Source organism: Bos indicus x Bos taurus, chromosome 6, assembly GCF_003369695.1.
Source record: "Bos indicus x Bos taurus breed Angus x Brahman F1 hybrid chromosome 6, Bos_hybrid_MaternalHap_v2.0, whole genome shotgun sequence".
Taxonomy (NCBI): Eukaryota; Metazoa; Chordata; class Mammalia; order Artiodactyla; family Bovidae; genus Bos; species Bos indicus x Bos taurus.
Window position 1 is genome coordinate 91408718 of NC_040081.1, and position 24846 is coordinate 91433563.

The 24846-nt window shown below is 43.8% G+C and overlaps 1 protein-coding gene across 7 annotated transcripts in view; it reads left to right on the forward strand.

Moving 5' to 3' along the window:
• Positions 1–23963, forward strand: part of SEPT11 (septin 11) — a 97543-nt gene extending 73580 nt beyond the window's left edge. The window contains exons 5-12 of one of the 7 annotated variants that reach the window (XR_003511572.1): positions 562–723; positions 3190–3286; positions 4673–4841; positions 12486–12618; positions 14615–14802; positions 20739–20806; positions 22884–23377; positions 23536–23963. Coding sequence is in view for 6 of the 7 variants with exons in the window: in XM_027544831.1 (XP_027400632.1) it covers positions 562–723; positions 3190–3286; positions 4673–4841; positions 12486–12618; positions 14615–14802; positions 20739–20763 (774 nt within the window). In the remaining variant the exon portion in view is untranslated. Of the gene's footprint in view, positions 1–561; positions 724–3189; positions 3287–4672; positions 4842–12485; positions 12619–14614; positions 14803–18312; positions 22430–22883; positions 23497–23535 lie in introns of those variants that run through there. The other 6 variants (XM_027544831.1, XM_027544829.1, XM_027544834.1 and 3 more) reach the window with 6 other exon arrangements.
• Positions 23964–24846: the final 883 nt, after the last annotated feature.

Genomic DNA, 24846 nt, shown 5'->3' on the forward strand with positions numbered 1-24846 from the left:
ATTAGTTGATGTGATTTTGAAAAATTTAAAAGTAGGTGAAACCATTTTTGTTTTGGTTAATGCTTAGGTTCCCTGTTCCTAGCAATTTTCAGGTCATCAGAAGAAAGAAAGGATGCTCTCCTCATAGAGCTGAATGTTCCACTATTCTAACTACCAAAAACCTTGGTATTAGACTGTTAGAAACATGCAAAAATCAAGCTCCTAAAGTAGCTGGGAGGAGTCACAGAGGAGTGGCTGGTTACTCAAAGAATAGGCTTCTTTGTTATAGAGTAACACTTCCTTTTACACGGTAAGGAAGAATGAGGTGGCACAGAAGAGGAAATTACAAGGATGCTTTCTTTCAGTGCCAGATGGGAGGAAGTAAAGTGTTCAGAGATGGAATTAAAAGGTTATCGAATATCTTCTGAATTTTGCATCTAGGTCGAAAGTGCAATTTTCAATATCATCTCTATATTTTCTAAGTGAAGTTGTACAATTTCCATTTCTGTGTTTTCTGTATTTTATTCATTTGTCTGTTTTTCATGTTGGAATTAAATAAAAATGGCTGTGTTTGGTTTACAGGTGAACATCATTCCAATAATTGCAAAAGCGGACACCATTGCCAAGAACGAATTGCACAAATTCAAGAGTAAGATCATGAGTGAACTCGTCAGCAACGGGGTCCAGATCTATCAGTTCCCTACAGATGAAGAAACGGTGGCAGAGATCAACGCAACGATGAGTGTAAGTCCTCATGTAAGGACCATCCCGTGATGGTGGCACAGTGGTTTTTAGTATTCACAGAATTGTGTGACCATCACCACAATCAATTTTAGAACATTTCCATCACCCCAGAGAGAAACCGTGTACTTTCTAGATGTCAGCCTTCTAACCATCCCAGCCATTGGTGGGTGCTTCTCAGGTGGCGCTAGTGGTAAAGAACCTGTCTGCCGGTGCGGGAGACATAAGAGACTCGGGTTTGATCCCTGGGTTGGGAAGATCCCCTAGAGGAGAGCATGGCAACCCACTCCAGTATTCTTGCCTGGAAAAATCCCATGGACAGAGGAGCCTGGTGGGCTACAGTCCATAGTGTTGCAAAGAGTTGGACACGACTGAAGGGACTTAGCACATCTGCATATACAGACATTGACAACTACCAGTCTGTACATTCCTGTCTCTGTAGATTTGCCTCTTCTGGACATTTTATGTAAAGAAAGTCATACTGAAGCTTAGCTAGAAAATTAAATGATTTGGTGAGAGCCATCTCGTGAATAGTAACACTGAGATTTCAACCTAACCGAAATTTCAACTCGATTTGTGCTGTCTGCCGTCGTAATTAGGAGATGAGAGTAATTCCTCAGAACTGCTTCTACCTCCTTCTGTTCAGCATATGGACTTCTCTGGATAGGGCTATTATCAATCCCTCTAGTCATCCCCACTATGATCAGGACTTTGGAAGGGAATAGAATGTTTTCCTTCTCTGGAAAGCATTGCCTTTAACACTGAAGGATCTCATTGCTGCAGAGGCAGCCCAGCTCTGCTTCACCCGGGTCTGCTCACCCTGAGTTGTGTGAGCCCCTCTGGCTGTCGTGCTGCTGTGGCCAGGATAGTAAAGGGTCTGGAGTCCTTGGATGAAACCCAAGAGAGATGCTTCCTGGGAAACGGCCACGAGAGCATGTGAAAGAAGGTTATCCTAGGGGCCAGTGGCGGCTTCTGTCCCTCAGCGCTGACGGAGCAGGTGGTTTCCTAGGTCGCGACATCATAGTGTGGGCTGCAAGGGTCCTGCTGCCCCAACTCTAGGGAACACTCTGCAGTTCCAGATGCTGGGGAAGAAGATGTGCTTTCTTCCCTTCGTCCACAGTGAGAAATCAACTGGAAAATATAAGTACCATGAGCGCCAGACAGAATAGCACTTGGGCAACCTGGGCCAAGGGTTCTGCCAAGCTCTCTGTGGGAGAGGATTCGGCTTTAAAAGCATCATCTTTCTCAGTTTATCTGTAGCAGAAGGACCCTGCATCGGGGAGCAGTAAATCAGTAAATAATTACTGATTTATTATTTATCAGCAATAAATCCAAGATCAGCCATTTCAAATGTTATTCTTACCTGCCAATAGGAAAAATATGGAATCACTGTTTTCACCCCAGAATGTAGCCATAGTTACCAAATAAACCAACGTGGCACAGAGCGTGGTACAGCCTGGTATCTTATATAGCAGCTCTGCTCAAGGTGAGTCTGGGGGCAAAGCCTGAGCCAGTAATTTTCTCAATTGAATTTTGTGCAGTGATCACCTGTCAAAAGCAACGCTGATCAATAGAAATAAAACATGAGCCACACAAGGAATTTAAAATTTTCCAGTAGCCACATTTTTAAAAAGTAAGAAGATAAATTTAAGAACTTATTTAACCTAATATGTCAAAAATTTCATTTCTGTGTGTGTGTGTGTATTTCTTTCTTTTTTTTTGTCTTTTTTTGCCTGCACTGCAAGTCTTGCAGGATCTTAGTTTCTTGACCAGGGATTGAACCCAGGCCATGGCAATGAAAGCTCAGAGTCCTAACCACTGGACCACCAGGGAATTCCCGAATGTACATTTCACAGTTACATACATCCCAACTTGGACACCTGCCTAACTTACTCCTCTCATACTTCAAAGTTTTTCAGTATGAAAAAAGTACCCAAAAGAGTAATTTTCCTTCACGTTTATGTCCACATTGACATAACTGCTTCTTCCTCTTCTTTTTTTTTTTTAGAAGATTTGAATTTGATGCCAAGTGAAGTGCAGTCCTACCAAAACCATAAAGTTGTAATTAAGGGAATCACACTGCTTCCTTTTAAGTGTAATTGAATTAGAAGTAAATAAAATTAAAAATTTATTCTTAATCAGCCTCACATCAAGTGCTCTTAATCACATAGATGAGCATAGATCAGTGGCTACTGTCAGACACTGGAGTTCCCTCACTTACCATACATATAATTGCAAAGACTCCCATCTGCCCCGGAGTCTAGCCCACATCAGAGCTTCAGGAGCTGGTTGCAGGAGGGTCGGATCCATGACACCTACCCTGACTGGGCTGTTGAGCCCCCTCCCTCGTCTGCCCTCACTCCGCCTTTCCTCTTGCCCCAAGGAGACGCCTGTGGGAGGTTTGGAGGCATGGGGGGCCCATCTTTGCCGCTTGGGGAGGGTAACCACTCTGTCCTCTGTTGCTGGCAGGTCCACCTCCCTTTTGCGGTGGTCGGCAGCACTGAAGAGGTGAAGATCGGCAACAAGATGGCGAAGGCCAGGCAGTACCCCTGGGGTGTGGTGCAGGGTATGTACGTGGGCATCACAGCGAAGGTGGTCCTCAGCTGTCACCCTCAGAGTGACCATGCGGGAACTCGACATGGGCGGATGGAAGGGGGCCGCTGGCAGTCGTGGAGGAAGGAAAGAAATGGGGAGGCCAGTACACAACAGAGAGAAGTGTCTGCAGAGGCTTTGTGCCCACGAGGCAGCCCGTCAGGAATGCTGGGTGGTGTGGGGAATTTACTATAAATTCCTGAGCGAAGAGAGTTCTTCCCTGGGAGTTTGAACCAGTTTCATCAGCCAAGTATCAGAAAGCTGCAAACAGTTTCTTGCAAACATGATACTTGTTTCTCCATTATCTCCTGAAAAATTGTCTTCTAATGAAATGTTTTCTCAGTTAGTATCTGAGAATTATGAGAATAAGTGACCTGTAATTGGCACTTGGGGACATGACCACAGTCTCTAACCTGAAGATATTTTTTCCTGTGTCACTTTGTTGGGCGAGGTCTCTGATTCTGTTGCCTGCCCTTGTGTGTTGTGAAGGAGGTTATCCAATGCTATGGATTAAGTAGGGTGGCTGCAGAAAGAAAGTTCCTTCATCAGTTTAAGATATATCAGTCCTCTTGTTCTGAATAAAGGCAGCAAATCTATGAGAACTGAGAAACCACAGTACCTTTGAGATGTTTAGGAAAATTCTAGTGTTTATGAATCTTCCTAAATTCTTTGCAATAAGAAGACGTTCTTCATGTTGTTGATGGAAAGGAGAAGGGGGTGGCAGAGGATGAGATGGTTAGATGGCATCACTGACTCAATTGACATGAATCTGAGCAAAATCCAGGAGATGGTGAAGGACAGGAGAACCTGGTGTACTGTAGTCCATGGGGTTGCAAAGAGTCGGACACGACTTAGTGACTGAACAACAACAGCAACAAGTTGTTGGTAAAATTAAAGGAGGTGGTACATAAAAGCTGCCTTGTACAGGTCCTGACAGCATGGAGGGGTAGAAATTGCCAGATGTGACAAGGTCTGGATGTAGACTCTGCTCCATCTGTCTGGGAGGTCAGCCTGCTCATCAGAACCATGCTCTGCATCTGGGGGGCAGGAGTCACGTAGCCTGCTTGGCAGAATTGTTACAGAGTCGAGACAGTATTTGCAGAGCTCCTCCTAGGGTGCCTTGCACTCAGCAGTCAGTATGCACTCAGCGGTCACCCTCATCATCAGTCACAGTCATCACCGATGTCAGAAATCCTGTCTATGTTAAGGGGGGAAGGAGGATCCAGTAGAGGATCCTCGGGTGACCTTGAGACCTCAGAGGTTTCAGTAGCCATGGTAACAACATCTCAGAAGCATCACTTCAGATCTTAATGACATGGCTGCTGAGAACCCTCCCTGCCTTCTTCCCCATCTCTCACAGTGGAGAATGAAAACCACTGTGACTTTGTGAAACTCCGAGAAATGCTGATCCGTGTGAACATGGAAGATTTACGAGAACAGACTCACACCCGCCATTATGAACTGTATCGGCGCTGTAAGCTCGAGGAGATGGGCTTCAAGGACACTGACCCTGACAGCAAGCCCTTCAGGTATGCGGGCACCTAGCAATCAGCTCCCCCAGGCAGCAGTCTCTGGGATGTGCTGGTACATCACAGAAACACTCACTGGATTGAGATATCCAAGCGGGAGGGGGTCAGGCGAAGGCAGATTAACAGCACGTATTGCCCGGCATTGCAGTACCACTTTGTCTGTATCACCTCGAGTAACTGATGTTCCTGATGTCATTCCTGCATCCTCATTTTACAGTCGAGGAAGCGAAGGCACCATAACCTGCCCAAGTTGGAAGTGATGGGCGTGAGTTTTGAACCCTGTTACACTCACAGAAGCATAGGACCTGGTTCAGGCGTTTATAAAGGTGTTGCTGCTCATTACAGTTGGCCCTGTTCATTTTTGCCAGACAGATTTAAGGTTGAACCTTGCCAGCAGTCCTATTTTGGCAGTGCTCTTACTAGATTTCAGTGAATCCATACAGTTCTAAGAACACGAGTGAGTAGGAAAGGGAATAACTTACAGAATGTCTGTTATGTATTTCCCCACACCGTTGATGGATGGAGATGAAGAGGAAAAATGTGAAGGCGAGAGTGTGGAGATCAATGCAGAGTTTTGTTGTTGTTGTTCAGTCGCTAAGTCATGTCTGCTTCTTTGCAACCCCATGCACTTCTGCATCCCAGGTTTTGTGAGCCAGAGAGTTAGTGGCCCAGCAAAGGCCAGGCCCGGTGAGAACCCAGTGGTGGGGAAGGGTCAGCCAGGCCGAGGAAGGTGGGCTACTGGGCTAGATTCTCCACCTCCTGGTACAGGAGAGAATCACTTTTCCATACTGAACTCATACAGTTCCTTTTCTTTTTAAATACGTATTTACTTACTTATGGCTGTGCTGGGTCTTTGTTCCTGCACACCGGCTTTCTCTAGTTGTGTTGAGCGAGGTCCTCCCTCGAATTGCAGTTCACGGGCTTCTCCTTTCGGTGGCTTCTCCTGTTTTGGAGCACGGGCCCTAGGCGCACGGGCTTCAGCACTTGGGGCGCTCCGGTTCAGTAGTTGCCTGAACAGATTCAGGACCTGTTGGCCTGAGACATGTGGGATCATCCCAGACCAGGGATGGAACCTGTGTCCCCTGCACTGGCAGGTGGACTCTCAGCCATTGGACCACCAGGGAAGTCCCTCTTGTAGTTTCTTAATGGGGATTTGAGTTGAGGTGATACGAGGTGTCTGTTCTATGGCTGTACCAATTGGGGGCTACAGTTCATTGGAAAAGACTGTTTTCCTTTGCTTTTGTGGCTGACCTGTAACTCACACTTGGATGTCTAGGAGCCGGCTGGCCACACATTTACCTCCCAAAATATGCCCGAGGCAGCCTGCGTGCCGTGTGGCAGACTGTCCCTGGGATCTGAGCTGCCTTTAGGATGGGAGGAGGTTATTTTCTTGGAATCGCTTTAGAGATAGTTTTGTGAGATCTGGGATGGTTTCCTGGTAGAGTACTCCTGTGTATCCTGCGAGAATGAGTGGAGACCCCAGACAAAGGGCTTCTAACCGAGATGTTCACTTTTAGCCAGGTTTGCACCATGTAGTCTTGCCCTGGGGGCTTGTGAAACTGACCGTCTTCCACCACGGGAATGTGCTTTCTGAGGCAGCGTAGAGGATCCCTTTTTGTGTATACAGGTTCAGCTGATAGAAACTTGACCCCAAAATAGCCTCAACACAGTCCTGCTTATTAAGCTGGAGGAAAATGGTATTTGATAGTGGCAGAGGCCATCTTTATTTTTTCCATAGAGGTTTTCTCTCCTCATCCCTCCCCGCCCTGCCACCCCCATAGACATGGAACAGAAGGAACCACAGAACAATGGGACCCATGTGCCTCCACTCTCATTCAAACCCAGACAGTGCTGAAGGGTGAGGGGGCATCAGTCTGGGTTCAAGTCTTGGTCCTGCTACCACCGGACTTCTTGTCTGGGCTTCAGGTTCTTTATCTGTAAAATGAGGAACTGGGCTGGATCCGGGGATAGTAAGATCTGGTAGGAGTACTTTTTCCAGAATGTGCCCCCAAGGACATCAATGCGGTGGATTCTATGAGCAGTGCAGTCTCTGCCCCAGTCGTTCAGTTCCACCCTTAGAAGATGAAGCAGCCAGAAGCCCTAACGAAAAGAACAGGTGTGGCTGCGTGGCTCTAAAAAAGATATTCCCATCCTAAAAGTGGAGGGTTATGTTTTAATGTTTGGTGGGACTTCAAGCCCAGGAGACAGCATCTCAAGTAACCCTGAGAGAACTGCTCTGAGGAGATGAGGGGAGGATCCATCAGGTTATATAGAAGTTTTGCCACAAAGGGCAGGTGGTCTGAACTGCTGCTGCTGCTGCTAAGTCGCTTCAGTCATGTCCGACTCTGTGCGACCCCATAGATGGCAGTGATCATTGTTAATTAAAGAAAACTAGGTAACCTAAGTGAAGGAATTTAGTGCTTCTCTATGTGTGGGAAGATGCAGGAGTCTGGACTCACTGAAGTTGTCCCTCTCATTTGCATTTGGCCGTCCCAGGCCAGTATCCTGTGGTTTTCACAGCCCACTGCTTCGGCCTCCCAGTCCGGCGGTGGAGGTCCTTGAGACTTGGAGAGAACATGCTTTATTCACACATCTCCCCTTCCCCATTTGGTTCCATTTCTACTGGCCCGAGGGTTCCTTTTTGAGGACAAAAAAGCAGGAAATATATAATATTGGGTTGGCCAAAACATTTGGGTTTTTATGTAAGATGGTATGGAAACCCCAGTGAACTTTTGGGCCAACCCAATATATCTGTATCACCAAAACCTTTACTGTCTTCCCTGTATAAGAAAATAAGAAACAGAAGTAGACCTATAAATAAACATCTCCCATCACCTCAGTTCCTGGGAACCCTGGAAGCAGTTTCTCCTCTTGGAGACCCACTCACTCAACCTCAGGTGGCCCTCTAGGTGCAGGCAAGATCCTTGGAATGTAAAAGTCAACTCTGAATCACAAGTCTTGGCAGGTTGTAAGGCGAAATGAACTTGGTTTTCCTTTCCTTGGAAACCACCACTTTACAAAGAGCCCAGCCTCTCTCCTGGAGGAGTTTCCAGCCTCCTGGGCACTTCCTGTGGGCCTGACCCTGAGGGTTCACTGCGTGAACGATGACACAGTTAAGGAAAAGCAAAAGCCACAGTTAATCTGAGGGATTTCCTGGGATTTCACCATCAAAGTCATCACGCCTGGATGCTCAGAGAAGACATTTTTTCCCTGTGCGTTTAGGGTGAGGTTGAAGGAGTATCAGTGAAGGACTCAGGTTTTTATGTTCTCAAAGTAGAGAATTCCTTCTCAGGGGTACAGTGAAGGCCACCCTCCCGTCTGGGCGCCACTTGTGTTTATACCACATATTCATAAAATAAAGAGAGGTCTGTAAAGCCGAGGCTCATGAGTGGCGGCTCCCCTAAGTATTACACCAAACCAGGAGCCAGGTGAGTTCAGGGACAGGCCACATTTGAGCCTTGGAAGTGAGTCCCTGGCACAGAAGCCGAGTCTGTGCCTGGTACTGTCCTTCAACCTGCCTGCATTCAGAGTATTGTCTCTTTTGTCTTGTGGCAGACTCTTTCTCTCTGTCACTGTGCATACACATCTCCAGGTGTCAACCTGCTTTTTCTGTTTTTAAATGTTTATTTTGGCTGCACCATGTCTTGGTTGCAGCTTGTGGGATCTAGTTCCCTGACCAGGGATCGAACCCAGGCCCCCTGCACTGGGAGCCTGGAGACCACCCGGAAAGTCCCTTCCTGCTTGTTCTGGTCCGCATCTTTCCCACCTGCTGCCCTGCAGCCTTGGAGCTCATGCTTCACTCCAGCCAGAGCACCCGTGCCTTCCCAGGACTCAGGTCCCTCATACCCCGGCCCCCTTCTGGCTGGCATTTGGGGAAGAAGTGGGGGCGGGCTGTTCACAGAAGAGGGGATGGGTCTTGTCTCTGCCGCTCGTCTCCTGGACGCCACTGCCATCTTCCCAGCTCTCCTGCACGCCTCTGAACACCACCCTCTCCTGCGCTCTGCCTGTCAGGTCCTATATAGTGCTGCTTTACTGCCCTTCTCTCGAGGCCACACAGTTTGCAGCCCCCTGAGACGTCTTTGTTTTTAGGAGCACCAAAGCCTCGCTTCTCCGGCCGTGGGAGGTGAGCTCCCACCTGAGCTAGGTGGCCGAGGCGCCTGTCCCAGCTCCGTCATTTCTTCATTGTGTGACCTGCACAGATTACTGAGCTCCTCCGTGTCTGAGTTTCTCCATCTATGAAACGTGTGGTGATAATAATACCCACTTCCCAGTGTGGTTGTGAGGATGACGCATTTTCGTGTGTACATTCCTCCACTAACCGCGGTGACGTGTGGGACTCCAGCCTGCCCTCCCCTGGTGGTCCACGAGACCTGACGGGGAGAGCCGCGCTGCGTGACTTACCCTGAGTGAAGGATGGGCCGGAGTGTCAGTGCTTGTTCTCCTTTGCCTTGACCTCCGTGGGCAGAGCCATCTTCTACTCAGACCTGTTGAGAGGAAATGAGAAGAGAAAAGCCTGTGTTTCAGGCTGGCTTAAAGCCTCATGAAAATATTGTTCACTTCTCCCTTGGAAAAGTGTATTAGTAAGTACAATTACAAATGAAGTTGGAAGAGCTAAAAATTGCAAAAGGTGTCATCCCCTTAGGTGTCTGAGTGGATATACTATAGGGCCAGTTCCTTGGGGTTCACTGGCTGGAGGCATTGGGGAGGCTGTCCAGTGTCTCTCGTTCACACATGGATTTCTGCACGTGCCTGGGGAGTGTCATCTGTGAATGCATATCTAAGAAACTTACTGCACTGGACTCCTTGGAGTGGGGTTTCTCTTTCCAGCATGTTGCTTGTCATCTCCAGTGTCAGAGCTCCAGAGCCGCTTCCTGTCCCCGGATGCAGCTGTCTCATAAGCAGCCAGTGTCCAGATCATCTGGCTGCAGCAGCATCACTCGATCCTTTCTCTGGGATATGCGTTTTCCAACTTGGGGCCGCAAACTTCACTATGGAATACGTTCTACATCATGATCCAGTATACATATTGCACAAAACAATATCTGCTGTTCGTGTTTGCACTGCATTTTTTTTTTTTTTTTCTGTCCTAGTCTCTAAACTTTTTAACAGATGGGTTAAGTCCCTCGACTGGGTCATGACTCAGTTTGAAAATGGATTTCCCAAAACGGGAGCCTAGGCTAGGCTGTGTATGGGACTGGCGAAGGCAGAGTCATTTTGAGAGTTCTCAGAATTCCTAGTAGTGTTACCCAAAGGAGATTCTCTCTGTGGGTCACTTAACAAAACTTTCCATGATGAAACAGATTTGGAGAGCTCTAAGTTAATCAGTTTAAACAGGTTTTTGTTTTGTTTGGAAACTAAAGGCCTTTTCAGAGCACTTAAGCCTTGGTTGGCATACTAGTTACTGTCCAGTCACCTGGAAGCATTTAAGAAGTACAGAGATTGCTTTGCCTTTGTCGGACATCCTGAGACAGCATCTCCAGGAGTGGAGTTTAGAAAAGTCCAATAAAACCTACCCAGGCAGTGCTGACGTGCTGCAGGTCTTGGGAGCTCCTGCACTCTGGGGCTCTCCTAAAGAGAGGTCAGGGTCACACATTGCACCTTCCTTTTTTTCTTTCAACCTGGGGTCCCTTCTTTTGAAGATTTCTTGAAATTAGTGGTCTTTGGAACACATTCTGGGTCATGTTTCTTGATAGTGTTTCTATAATATTGGCTTGGCCAACAGGTTCATTTGGATTTTTTCCTAACATCTTAACAGAAAAACCCAAATGAAACTTTTTGGCAAACCCAGTGGGTGTTCCACTGCTTGTTAGGAAAGGGAGACATATTCATTATCTTAAAATCAACAAAAACTGGGTTCCCTCCAAAAATTTAATAGCAGGGACAGGTCATCCTCTGCCTTTGGCAATTCTGACCCAAGTAATGCTGTTGAAGAGTTTACTGGAAGCTAGCAAACAAAATCAAATTTGTAAATTATTTTGTACCTTTATTATCCCACGCATTTCTCTGTATCTGTGGCTGTAGAGTTTAAATGTCAAGTCCAAATATTGCTGTTGTTAGCCAGCACTAATGTTGGCTACACTTGCTTTTGTGTTCTAAGATAATGTGAAAGCCAAATATACCTCCAGAAACTTGAGACTGCTAATTGTCCATTACTGGGTAGGTAGTGTTGATACACTTGAGGGCAGGAGAACTGATTTTTTCAGCAGTCAGTAAGAGCACTGATTATAGAAATAGAAACAAACCTAATTAAGATATTTGTAAGTATGTTGCTATCCACCGCCCGCGCCCCCCCCCCCCCCCCCTTGCATGTCCATTTCCTCCTTCTGCATGGACAAGTGTGAATGCTGGGGTGGCTCCACATGGAGCCTGGGGTCATCCGCAGGTGCTCTGCATTTTGGAACCAGCTCTATGGATGAAAGTGGTCCCTGGGTAAAGGTGGACAGCTCTGCAGACCTGTGTTACTGTAACAACTCTTGTTCTAGGGATAGTTCAAGGGAGAGCTAGAAATAATAATTTACCCACAAATGTTTCTCTGTGTGAGTGGGTGTGGGTGTCTGTTTTTCTAAGTTGTGCCACCAACGGTGCTTTTTCTGTAAATATATTTGTTCTGATTTGGAGGTGAAACTGAGTCCATGGCATTTGCTTTAAAATATTGGGCCCTAAGTTCTGTAGACAGTCAGGAGGTGGATGAGGTTTAAAGTAAAACTCCTCCCTGCTCTGTTTACAATTCATAATATCACTTGAAGAGTAGTAATTTTCTATAATATCTTTAGATATACTATTGTCTCTTTAAATGGTTCACTGAGTCTGTTTTCTAAACTGGGGGGTTGGAGGGAGCTGAGTGGGGGAGATGACATTTATCCAGCACTAATGTTATGTCAGATGCTTTTCTCGGTCTGCCCACATTCACCTCCCATAATCATATCCCTGGAAGGCATTGTATTCACATTTATGTAGACAACATTGAGCTGCGAGGCTGTGCCCTTCCTCAGATCAGTCAGTAAACTGCTGTGAACCCCAAACCAGCTCTGATGGCTCTGTCTGGCTCCAGTGCCAATGCACGTCTTTCCCCACACCCCCTCTAACCTTCTAAAATTCTAATCATGTCTTCAGTGTCCACCTGGTACTCATCTGGGAGACACCGGCCCGCCCAGGCTGACCCTGTGTGAATATACACAGCAGACAGCCTGGGCAGTAAGAGGCATCCCATTAGTGCTAGGGGCTTCCCTAGTGGCTCAGTGGTAAAGAATCCACCTTCCCGTGTAAGAGACTCGGGTTTGATCCCTGAATGGGGAAGATCCCCTGGAGAAGGAGATGGCAACCCGCTCTAGTATTCTTACCTGGGAGATCCCATGGAGAGAGGAGCCTGGCGGGCTACAGTCCATGGGGTCCCAAAAGAGTAGCGACTAAACAACATCAGCGTTAGTGCTATTCTGTGCTTACTGCCACATCTCTGGTTCCGATACACTTGTCTTTCTGATCCTCACATAATTAAAAAAAGATAGTGCCATTTTATGTGTCCCTGAACCTGGTAAGCTGCAGCCTTATCTATTTTGAGGAAGCAGTTGGGTAGAAATTGTTTGAACTGAAATGTCTTATCATGCAACTTCACAACACTGTCCTTGGTTTGTGGCTTTTGAGTAGTCTTCAGGAGACATATGAAGCCAAAAGGAATGAATTTCTGGGAGAACTTCAGAAGAAAGAAGAAGAGATGAGACAGATGTTTGTCATGAGAGTGAAGGAGAAAGAAGCTGAACTTAAAGAGGCGGAGAAAGAGGTGAGCCATCTGTCCTGTGTCCAGGGGAGACAGAGGAGATAAGCACTTGCCACGTGTATTCTATCAGAGGAGTGGCCTACCAGCCTGGTGTGAAGAGCAGGACAGCCAGTCTCATTCCTGTTTCACAGATGGCAACACTGAGTGTCCTAAAAATTAAGGGGTTTATGCCGTCACATACCAACTTAGCAGCAAAGCCAAGACTAAAGCTAGATCTTATATCTCTAGGCCTGATCCCAAAGCCCTTGTAGTTCCAGGCCAGGGTAACTGCTTTCTGGATTTCTTTTTTATTTCTTTAAAAAAATTTTTTTAAGCAGTATTTATTGATTATATTAGTTTTATTTTGAGAAGTTTCTTAAAATACAAATTAGAGCTTTTGGTCTATCACTTTTGATATGGAAGTTCTTTCTAATGATTAAGCACACACACTAAATCATTACCACTTTAAAATAGTTTAAGCACACAAAATCTGCCTAAAACTGCACAGATAAACATATATTTGATTATATAAACATATATGCCCCTATTATTTAAATTAAACCAAGAACTTAATTTAGTTGCCATTAGATTAATGTTGGAGAAGGCAATGGCACCCCACTCCAGTACTCTTGCCTGGAAAATCCCATGGATGGAGGAGCCTGGTAGGCTGCATGGGGTCGCTAAGAGTCAGACACGACTGAGCGACTTCACTTTCACTCTTCACTTTCCTGCATTGGAGAAGGAAATGGCAACCCACTCCAGTGTTCTTGTCTGGAGAATCCCAGGGATAGGGGAGCCTGGTGGGCTGCTGTCTATGGGGTCACAAAGAGTCGGACACAACTGAAGTGACTTAGCAGCAGTAGCAGCAGCAGATTAATGTAGTGTGGAAGCTTTTAAGATCACTTAATTAAATGTAAATGTATCCTTTTTATTTGTATTTGTTTCTTATACATAATACCCTAAATATACTGCTAAATGTATGCATAGTATATTGTAAAATAAATAACTGAACATTTTCAGACATATGAATTATTTCACATGGTAATGAGTAATTTGTTTTCATCTTAAGTAATATTTTCAATACAGTAAGAGTTTTCAAAGAGTTTAGAATGAAGGAATCAATTCTGTTCAGATTTTAAAATGACCCAATTCTTTAGCTGATATAGCTTAATGAATATTACTCATTTTCTCCTGTTAAAAGATAAACTGAGGTACATTAAAATTTATGAGTCTGTTTGTATGGACATCAATTGGAATCGGGCCTCATGGATTTCTGAGTAACACTTATCCCACTGAGAGAAAGACATAGGTTTGCTTTGATGGTAGATAATGAAAAACCTAGAGTTTACTTAATAGCTAAGTACTCAACATAGTTTTGCTGCAGAGAAAGGAAAGTTGAGCCTTATTTGCTGTTGGCTTTAAGTATCAAGTGAATGCTGGGTAAAAAATCTAGAATCATTCAGTGAGGACGTTTCCCTCCGTCCCTCCTTCCCTTTCTCTTCCTGCCTCCCCACCCGCCCTTCTTCCCTCTCCCCCTGTTTTTGTTTCTGCATTGTGTTATTTTTCTAAATTTAGTTTGTCAAGGTTCAGAAATTTCTCTACATGCTCTTTTTATTTGAATAGTCTGTATACGTCTATCTGTAGTCATTATATAAGTCTCCAAGTAAATATGTATTATCTATTTTGAAAAGAACTACTCTTATCATTAGGTAAGTTTCTTACTAGGAGCATGGATGATTTTAATTTTCTTCTTTATGCTTTTTACGATGACTGTATTCTGTTATCCGAAAAACTGCACAGAGATTTCTCTTAGTCCTAAGGGATCCAAGTCTCAATAGAGCACAGGGCTCCACAGGATGCCCTTCAGACCTCTGCCTGGTTCAGCCCTAGATCCAGATCCCCTCTGGGAACTGGACCACAGGCAGCACCACGTGTGTGTTTCTGAACATATGCAAGCAGCCTTAGACCAGCAAGCATCCCAGCCCTTCCCTCAAGCTTGTTCTCCTCCTCTCCTTTTCAGCTCCACGAGAAATTCGACCTCCTCAAGCGGACACACCAAGAAGAGAAGAAGAAAGTGGAAGACAAGAAGAAGGAGCTGGAGGAGGAGGTGAACAATTTCCAGAAGAAGAAGGCAGCCGCCCAGTTGCTCCAATCCCAGGCCCAACAGTCTGGGGCCCAGCAAACCAAGAAAGACAAGGATAAGAAAAAGTAAGCGGTGTCACCCCCACGCAGCGGGGCTCTCTAACAGTTTATTCCTCTTGCATGTCTCTACTTTTCCCGTTTGCAGACTGGAAACTGGTCTGTTACCAGAAAGATAAAAGCAAGTATTTTCTCTACAGTGCAGGGGAGACGATAAAGGTTTTTAAAGTATATCTAAAGGGTACACAAACACTCATGTCTAAAACTTGACCACACGATCAAGCAATCAGGACTGGAGCCACCTGTCATCTCCAGTAGCATCTTCTGCACCAATACTAGGACTCTCGAGAAGACAGTGTGTTTCTCTTCACTACTCTCTGGAGACAATCCTCCTGGCTCTGGATGAAAGAGCATCCTAAAATTATGATTGTTAGAATTATTTTTCTATTCTCTCTTGTAAGGCTTGAGAAGCCAGTCATTGACCGTCTTGTTCCCAAAATGAAAGATTCAGAAGAACTGCCAGTGGCCACTAGTTTTCCTCTGAACAAGATGATGAATTGTTTTATTGTGAAAATGAAATCAAAATGCCCATCCTATTAAGACACTTCCACCAGCTCTCAAGACATACCTGTATCCACACACACAAAGAAATTTCTTTTTAATATAGCCTTGATTTAATGTGCTGAGGGGTCAGACTCTGCTCCTGAGTTATCACTCCCTATGATATTGCAGCAGCAGTGGCCTGAAGCCAGTGGGGGGTTTGGGCCTGCCTTGAAATTCTCCTGTAATTTGAAGCTTTATGGAAATCACCTGAAAGACTCAAGGGTGCCGTTTTATGACAATTACTGTTGGTCTGACAGTAAGCACAGTGGTCAGTAAGTTACCTTAGAAGAAAACCTTAGTGGCGGCCGGGTGGTGAGCCCATGGGTGCCACCCTCTTTGTTTAATACATGACCCTCTGAGGGCAGTGAGGAGCCAACTCAGAGCATGTTTCAGGATTCTTGCTCTCCGCCCTCAGATGCTAAGGTGCCAGGGGAGAGGCTGACAACTAAGTAAACACTAAAAATGTTGGTACTGGAGAAGGCAGAAAATTACGTTCTTAGATGTAATATGGCAGACAGGCTGGAGCCTGCGCAGTCGTCAGGTCTGATCAGTGGACAGTGAGCACGGCAGTGAGGTGTTCATCTTGGTCAGTGTGCAGACCTGCCCCCGCAAGGAATACTGTTATGTTGTCTGTAGTAGAAACCAACATGCACTGCTCCAGTGACATGCAGAGAGTTTGCAGTTCTCCTCTGCAGACCTTGACTTTCCAAGCTCTGAGCCAGCAAGCAATGTGTGAAGGGAGCAGGGGAGCAAGCAGATTTTCTAAGCAATAGAAGGTAGTCAGTGTAGGTGAGCTGTGGTGTTGAATGGGGTTGGTACAGACCCAAGTGATCGAAGGACTCCAGGGGCTGAAAATTGAGTCATGCTGTATTAATTCTGAGTGACAGCTGCCTAGATTATAATCCAGTTGAAGAATGCGCTTTGTAGTCGCTCGACACGTTGGGGGCAGTGTCGGTCACTAATGGTGACGATCCCCATGCAGTCAGAGATTGGTGATTCCTTTAGGGAAGACACAACGAAAGCCATTTGGCATCATACCCTTGTTGATCCAAACCAACCCAGGATAAAAATAGGTTGTGTGTGTGTGTGTGTGTGTGTGTGTGTGTGTACACACATCTATAGGCCTGAACGAAATAGAAAAAAGCTGCTGACTCATGTTTTAGGAAACCCAAAGTCAAGTTTTCTTACCCTGAAGCACAAAGTGCATAAAGGTACATGTTTTAGGACTAAAAATGTTTATAAAAGACCAGCAGTGTTCCAAGGATATCTCATTTATACTGGATGTGCCTTTAAGCAATAAATATTCCAAGAGCTGATCAGCATTGTGCCTCCATTTTCAACAGTCTCTCTAATAACAGACTTCTCCATGTAAGGAGGTTTTTCTTATCCTTTAGAACGTTTTAGGTTATTTTCTTCCCAGCCTTGGGCCTTAGAAATTTATAATGCTTTTCAAGTTTATGTGAAGTGTGTGTGAATTCTATTTTAGCCTTATTTATACATTCTCAGTTATTATTAATAGGGTTAGACTTAATTTGGTGTGTAAGAGTCACCAGATTTTGTGCCTGACAACAGCACGAACTTTTTGGTAACTTCTTCTAGGAACTTAAGCTCACTTTCCCATTTGAACAGTGAAAGCAATTGCCAGTTGGAGGCCGGAAGTGTAAAAGTGGGGAAAAAAAATTACTTCTCTTACTGCCAGTGGAGAGTTTTGGTTAGAGAGGACCACAGACAGACAGTGACCAGGGGAACTAGAACAGTCCTTTGAAAATACATGGGAGGCTCTTTCCTCCTTGTGTAGCTGGAGAAGGAGCATGGGAGCTGTTCGAGGGATAAAACGTAAAAAGAGATGCGTGTTTATTCACCTGCTATGCTTCCACCTCAGAGCTTAACTAAGTTTTTCTAATAGTTTGAAATCCTTTGTTTTTTTCTATTCTAATGACACGCTCCCTCTTTAACGTAGGTAAGGCTTTGTACTTCCTCCCTGACCTGTAGTGGCATGAGAGCACATAACATGTCCTAAGATTACAGACAAGGTAGAACTAACCCTGGTACTGCCTTTAACTGGACCCCACCTCCTGCCATCTCTGGCCACCAAGTCACTTTCCTTGCTCGCGGCTACACCTCAGTGGTGGGAGTGCCCGAGGGTAAGTTGTTCAGTAGACAGTGTTCATCTTTTCTGAAAACTTTGCCAGCCGGCAGTTTGGGGGTTTAAAGACGCATCCATTCCAAAAAGAAAGTTTTAAAATCTCATTTTAAAACTATACCTGGCATCTGATAATGACAGTTTACAGAATCATCCACTCATTTTTTTTTCTTTTTTAAAACATATTTTGATTCTTGCTAAGGAATGAAGTTGCATGTTTTGGGTTTGCCTAAAACTAGACGTGTGGATCTTGAACTTGGTGTTGCTTTATACCTAAGAGGGGGAAGGCTCCTGGCATTGCTATAGCTGTAACCATATAATGATCGTCCTTTTTTTCCCCCTCCCAAATAGATCAATAGCATGTCCTCCATCCACTATATTCCAACCGCCAAATTATTTGTTCAAAGACATTTATTGTATATTTATTTATTCTCTGACTCTAGCAGCTCAGAAATGGAATTTTTCAGCTCCTATTCAGTACTGCTGTGATGCCCAAATTGAATAGATCATGGTTTTGTGTTATTTGAGAAAATGAAAAATCAAACTGCAAATCTTCCCAGTAGAACATGTAATGGTTTCAAGAAGTCACTCATGAATTCTGAATGACCTGCAAATGGAAACTAACCATGTGTTCTTTAATTCAGTATTAAAATTTTGCTTTTGCTTGTCATGTAGTATATAGCTTACTCAAATTTTTGGTTTTAATTTCTGTCGATTCCATAATCATTGCATGAGCATTCACCATCACCGAATGCTGGTGCTGGCGCTCCTAATTTTCCTTCTTTTAATTTATTATTATTTCTAACTTTTTTGTTTTGTTTTTTAACTTGCAGTGCAAGCTTCACATAAAGCCTGGCAAGCCAAGGATGGTCCGCATTCACCTGCTTTTGCAGTAATATTGTATCTCTGCCATCTGTGTCCTTTTATTTTTTTATTTTTATTTTTCCCCCTTCCCCAGACACCATATAACTATTAACTCATTTTGCTGAATGTTGTTGGGGGGTGGAAAATGATAGAACAAGGGAGTCACAGCAAAAGCTATGTGCAGTGGGACTTTGTTTCTGGAAACGCAAATGACTTGCCGTTTATGCCTGTTCAGAGTGGCGGCAGCAAGCATGCCTGTCCTGTGACTCGAGTGTTGCTTGGGACCAAGGGAAGGAGGCTAAATTCCTCCATGTACGTCTGACAGGAAAACTTCTCATCACCTCAGCAGCTGAACTGTAAACCTGAATAGCCCTGACAACTTGCTTTTCTTGATTATTCATCTCCATGATGGAAAGGCTCTGAACGCCTTCTGCTGCTTCTCCTCACCTGCCCCAAACCAAGGTAGCTTTGTATGTAGGCAGAACGGTGGGTAAGCTTTACCTGACTTTTACCCTTGCATGGATTTTTTAAAATTATTACTATAATAACATTATTTGGCCTGGATTGTGGATCTGTTCAGACTGGTTTGTCTCCTCTTATGGCTTTAAAAACATGTCTGAACCCCTATCTTAAGTCCTAGCCAAGTTGGCCTGTAATAAGAAATCAGTGATTATATTTACTTGTGTCAGGGCAGCCTTGGCCCTCTCACAGATAGCCCTCTCCAAGGCTGATCATACAACGTTCTTAGTAGAAGAGTCTTCTACTAAAATTAATGGGCTTTCTGCAACCTGTTTGCTACTAACAATACCCCATCTTTTCATAAACACACCTAAATCTGCTCTCTGTAGGCTGAGGGCGAGGGCCTAATGACTGATTCCAGGATATCAGTGCTTTGAGTAACATTTTTCAATAATTCCGAGGAGAAATTTTCCAGAAATACTTAAAATAGAAAATTTGTTATAAACTGTATCATCTTGCGGCACAAGTTTGAGGAGATTTTGTCATTTTAAGATAGAAATGGGAAGGGACATAACACAAACCCATGAGTCAAGAAAGCAGAAATCCAACTTCACATCCCACTTTCCTTGCATATTTTGATATTTGGCCAAAAGAGGGATGAAGGAATAGAACATCTGATCTTTCAAATCCAATTGTCTTGAAGGAATGGCCTCACCAAGACTCGCTCAACCTGCCCTCTACGTTTAAGACCCATTGTCCCATCAACAAGAATTAGGAATTAGTCACATTTCAGGACATAGACTACATATTCCAGATTTGTATGGAAAGGAGCATACCTAATTTCTTTTCTATACTTTTCCTTCTTGAAGCTTATCCTTTCAGTTTCTTAGTTATCCCCCCCCCCCACCCCCATAAAAACAAACACTCCCAGCTTCTGACTCCATAGTCTCCAACTTCTTACTTGAAAGAATAACATTTCATATGAATCTGACCCTTCACCCCTGCGTTTTCCTTTTGGCCCTCCCTAGTCATCCATTAGATGGGCTTCTCTAGTGGCTCAGATGGTAAAGGATCCACCTGTAATTCAGGAGACCCAAGTTCAATCGCTGGGTCAGGAAGATCCCCTGGTGAAGGGTCTTCATTAAGTCATACATAAAGTGAACAGAACACACATACACACTTTTTAAAAAAAAATTTAAATAGTCTCTAGTTGATTTCAGTAAATTTTCAACCTTCTCTTTATCCTCAACTCTTAGGGAAAGAAGGAATGGGCTTCCATGAACTGATTTAGGCTTAATTAGGCAAAGCAAGGAATCAGTTTTCATGGAAGCTCAAACTCAGCTGGGATAGAAACTGCAAACCAGAAGCAGCAATAGAGGTATAAAGACAGGCTTTAGAAGCTCCTGGATCAGTGTTTCTGCTTTTGTTTTTGAATGATTCTAGTCTGAAGCTAGCTGTGCAGCAGCCAGACATCAGGTGGCATGCTGATTCTAACCGTGGGCTGAATTTGCTGACGCTGTGCACCAGACAGAAGCTTGAATACTAGTGCTGTATGCTTGTTTCAGTCATTGCTTGTGTGCTCATTTTTGTGCCTTGTAACAGGAAATACACTTCCAAATCCTAAGAATGCATCCCTTGAAAATGACCATTTTACATGCATCGCTAAAGCCTTTTTAAAGTGAGCCCAACCGCGAAAGGCATCCAGCTGACTTTTTGATTCCAAGATTGTTGATTGATTTTTTTCCCCCCATTAAATTTTTCACAGAAAAACAAATCATGGAGAGTCAGGGAATAAAAAGTCAAAAGAAACGTATAAAAGCTTTTTTTTTTTTTAAACTGCGTTGCTTCTGAACTTTTTTCTGCCCCTGCTCCCCAGCCCTGTTTGGTTTGTTATTGCTGCCCTCTCTTCTTTCTGTATCTGTGCCTTTTTTCACAGTAGTCCTTGGCTCTGCACGGAGTAAATGATACCCTCAAATCTAATTGGATGTGCTTTCGCCTTTGCATGTAAGTACAGTAGTAAGAAACCTTTGAGATCTTTTTGGCTTTTTAGAGAAACAAATGGGATAGGTGGAATTATTTTTTTTTTCCTGGATGGGGGTAGGGAGGTATTGGTTGGAGTAGCCTTTGTTTTCTTTTTTTAAAAGAAAGAAAACTGTATTTTAAATGGCTCACATTTCTCTCTTTTTCACAAGAAACACAGAGATTTGACTTTTCCTTGGTGTCAGTGTGGAAGTCAGAAATTATCAATCCCAGTCTGTGTTCTACATAGTGTTGTGGGTTCATTGGATATTACAGAAGGTCCTTGGTTCTCTTTTGTTGTTATTTTTGCTTGTGCCATGTGATCTGCAGGACTTCAGTTTCCTGACCAGGGATTGAACCTGAGTCCTCAGCAATAAGAGTGTGAAGTCTTAACCACTGGACCCCCAGGGAAGTCCCAGAGGGTCCTTGGTTCTGACTGTGTAAGTAAAGCTAGAATGAGAAACTACTACCTTCCACTAGAGAAAAACAAGAGAAAGTTTTTTTCATATTACACTGCCTTTATGACTGCTTAGTTTTTTGGTGATCCTGGTTTAATGATCTTTCCCTTGTGCTAACTACGACCAGGGATCACCTTTTTTTTTTTTTTGCCAAGACAGCTCTTGCTGGCCCTTCCCCAGATCTTTTGTTCAACCATTATGACCATGCTTTTGCTTCTTCTGGACTTTAGATACCTATAACAGTTTCAAGAAGGATGTGATGGAAAAGCACTTATGCGAATTTACAGGCAGTTGAGAGACGACCTTTTCCCAGCTTAGGCTCTTTATTAATTGGTGAAGGTTTTGTCCAGAAAGGACACCTTAACCAGGGGAACATTTAACAGAATGTTGGGCACAGGTTACTCATCTTCCTTCTCTGCTTTGTGATCTCACCAGCAATAACACCTCATATCTTGTGCACCTCAGACAGACGGACTTGGTTTCCTCACTTGCTTGACATATCCATCGGTGTTTCATAATACAGACTGTTGAATCAGGTTTTCAGCTGTTACCAACTCATGTCATACTGTCTCTGTGTGGTCCTACCAAAACTGTGCATTGAGATCCCTTTGCTTTGCCATTTGCAAGTGTCTGAAGTTGTCAAGTCTCAACTTCCAGAAGTCTTGGTTCCATTGACAGGATACGTATGTGATGACTCTTTAGGGGGAATTGACGTAAAGTCTAGATTGTATGTAGGTATGAAGGGAATTTTTTAAATAAATGGAAGATTAAGCTGTGAACAGCATTAGAACTTTGTCTATTCCTTAATTTTAAAATATGCTGATATGCCTTAAACTGTAGTTGTAGATCACTGTCATTTTGCTGTTGGAAAATAACCAATGTGTTTTTTAAAACTTGTGTAATCTCCTTTCAGTGTTAATGCAGAATTGTCATATATGTAAACTGCATGTTAGACACTTGTCTTTTTTAAAAAACTAAAACAATTGTATTGGTGTGAAGCATATCATTTTTTTCAAGTATGAAAGTAATCCCGTAGCAAACTGGCTCGGTCATTTGGTATCTGTGGAGGTAGGAGCATGGTGGACAGGTAATCTATGCATATCACTAGTGCCAAGAACATAAAGTGGGGGAAAATATATTTTTACCCAAACATTGTGTGCCCTTTTGTGAGTTCTTTTTAGTCACTGTTTGATATACAAATGTACACATGTTTATAATACTGGATAAAAGAAATAGGGAAGGAAGTGTCTCATGCTTTCCTGCTTTGTCTGGACTTGAAATGCTACCATCTGGGCAGCACCAGCTCCTCCAAGACGCTTGCCACGTGGTATTCTGTACTTCATACACCGTCTCTGCCACCCTTTGTCCTCCATTCCCATCCCCTTCTACCCTGATTAGCACCCCACCGCCCCATTCCAAGGCAGCCTCTTCTTCCTCGGCCTCTGGTGCCAGCTCTACTGCTGTTGCTCCCCACCTCGACTGATCATCCTTTTACTGACACACCACTGTTCCTTCAGTTTGTTATAGAGAAGCTCCTTTTTTTTATTTTAAAGCCTTTTAAGAATCAACTTTGAATCTGAACCTTTCTTTTTTCTCTTCTGTAGCTTCTTCTTTATGTAACCATCCTGTTGACAAGCCCTACTCTCTCCTAATGGACATAGAGCATTAGAAGAGCAGGAGCTGTCTGTTCACACGTGTTGGGGAAGAGTTACCTCATTTCCACCATCGCCTCCTGTTCTTTTAAAGTCTGGGTCAAATATTGCACTGCTCTTTGTATTTGTCAATGTCTGTTTACAAACCACTGCCCATAGTGGTTACTAAAATGACTTATCGTCACCAAAAACAGTAATACTTAATAATACTCCTTAAAAGGAAATTGAGTGAAACAGAGAACTTGGGCCAAAACCCAAAGTAGCCATGTGTTGGGATCTTGCTTAGCTGTCACGTTCTTGAAGCTGCTGACCCAAGAACTCATGGACTGAAGACAGCATGGACCCTAGTCTGAGGGTCCACAAACTTGATCTCGTGTAAACTCCAGACCTCTGTCCCATGAGCGACCTTCTGAACAGTCCCATCAGGACCCTCAACCATCCATCAGGTCATAAGATTGGGGCAACAGTTTCCTTCCTCTTGGTAGCTTGATGGGTTGTTTTGAAGTTTGGGGTATTTTTCTAAACATTTGATATTGCATGAACAAAGATGGCTGCAAGTTTTAAATCTGGAGTGTTCTATTGATACAATATTTTTATTTTTCAGCTGATCGTCTGCCTCTTGAGAGAGAGAAGTGGGCATCCTTCCTTTAAATTCAGGAACCACTGTTGTTTTATTTGACTCTTTCTGTTACCTGCATCCTATATATAAGTTTTTGGGGTTTGGGATTCTGTTTTGGAAAAAAAAAATTTTTTTTTCTACTTAGCCAGTTTGTTTTTATGTATTGGTTATTCAGACTTAGTTTTGGTATCAAAATTATGCCAATTTTAAGCTCAAGGGGAAAGTTAAGTGACATTTAAGCCACAGAATTGTGTTTAAGATGCTCTCCTCATCTCAAATACAGCAACAAATCCCAGTGCTGTCACTGGGATTTTGACCTGCAAGTCTTAATCATGTTTAAAATGTGCCAGTGTTGGGTAGGTGATTTTTCTGCCTCTGGGACTCAATTTATATTTAAAGGTACGTTAAAATAACTTTCTGGCCCATGCTTGCCTTTTTATTTATTGTGAAGCTCTTCTTTACCACATGTCCAGAGTTTTTGTGTCCTGGACCATGGAAACAAACCCCCACGTACATATCCTGTCCCAGACAACAGGAGCGTTGTAAACAATGGTTCTCATGCACGTTTGCCAGTCAGCCAGGTGGCTTTCTCCACGTTTGCCAAATGAGGAAAAAAAAAATGCTGAAAATTGCTTCAAGTACACACACACACACACACACTTCTGGCTGTGGAGTCAGTGACTTCTGATGTTGACTCGTCTGTGACGGGCTGGATGCAGGGGTAGGTGGTTTTGTCAGCAGTCACCTCCTAGGGGCAATTTTTGTAGTCAAGGTGCAATTTCCAAACTCATTTCTATTTTAAGCATGAACGTGCAGTTTGCTACCTTTTCATTTCTTGTCAATAGTTTTTGCTTATTTCCATCAGTTTTTAGCCCCATAGCAGATGGATATTGTGGCATGAGTTGCATTTGGTAAAGATCCTTAAGAGAGTTCCCCGCTTTATTTAAGAATGGTAAACATATGCTTTGGTTGAAAGGTGAAATGATGAAGCAACAGTGCCTGCCTCTTGAATCATTTGATTCTTGGAAAGAGGTTATTTAGTCTAACTGGATAAGCATACTGGTGAGAGGCTTCCTTTACTTAGACACTGTTATTACGTGTTATTAAAATCAAGTTCATTTGAGCCATTAAATAGTTAAAATATGAGTTGAGAGCCGTCCCCTCCATATTACACTATAATCTGCAAGGATAGAAATCTGCTAAGATGTGATCAGTGGTTTGATGGATGGATGGGTGGGTATCAACTCATTAACTGATGCTACAGCATGACATACTATCAGTCTTGTAAGTTGAACA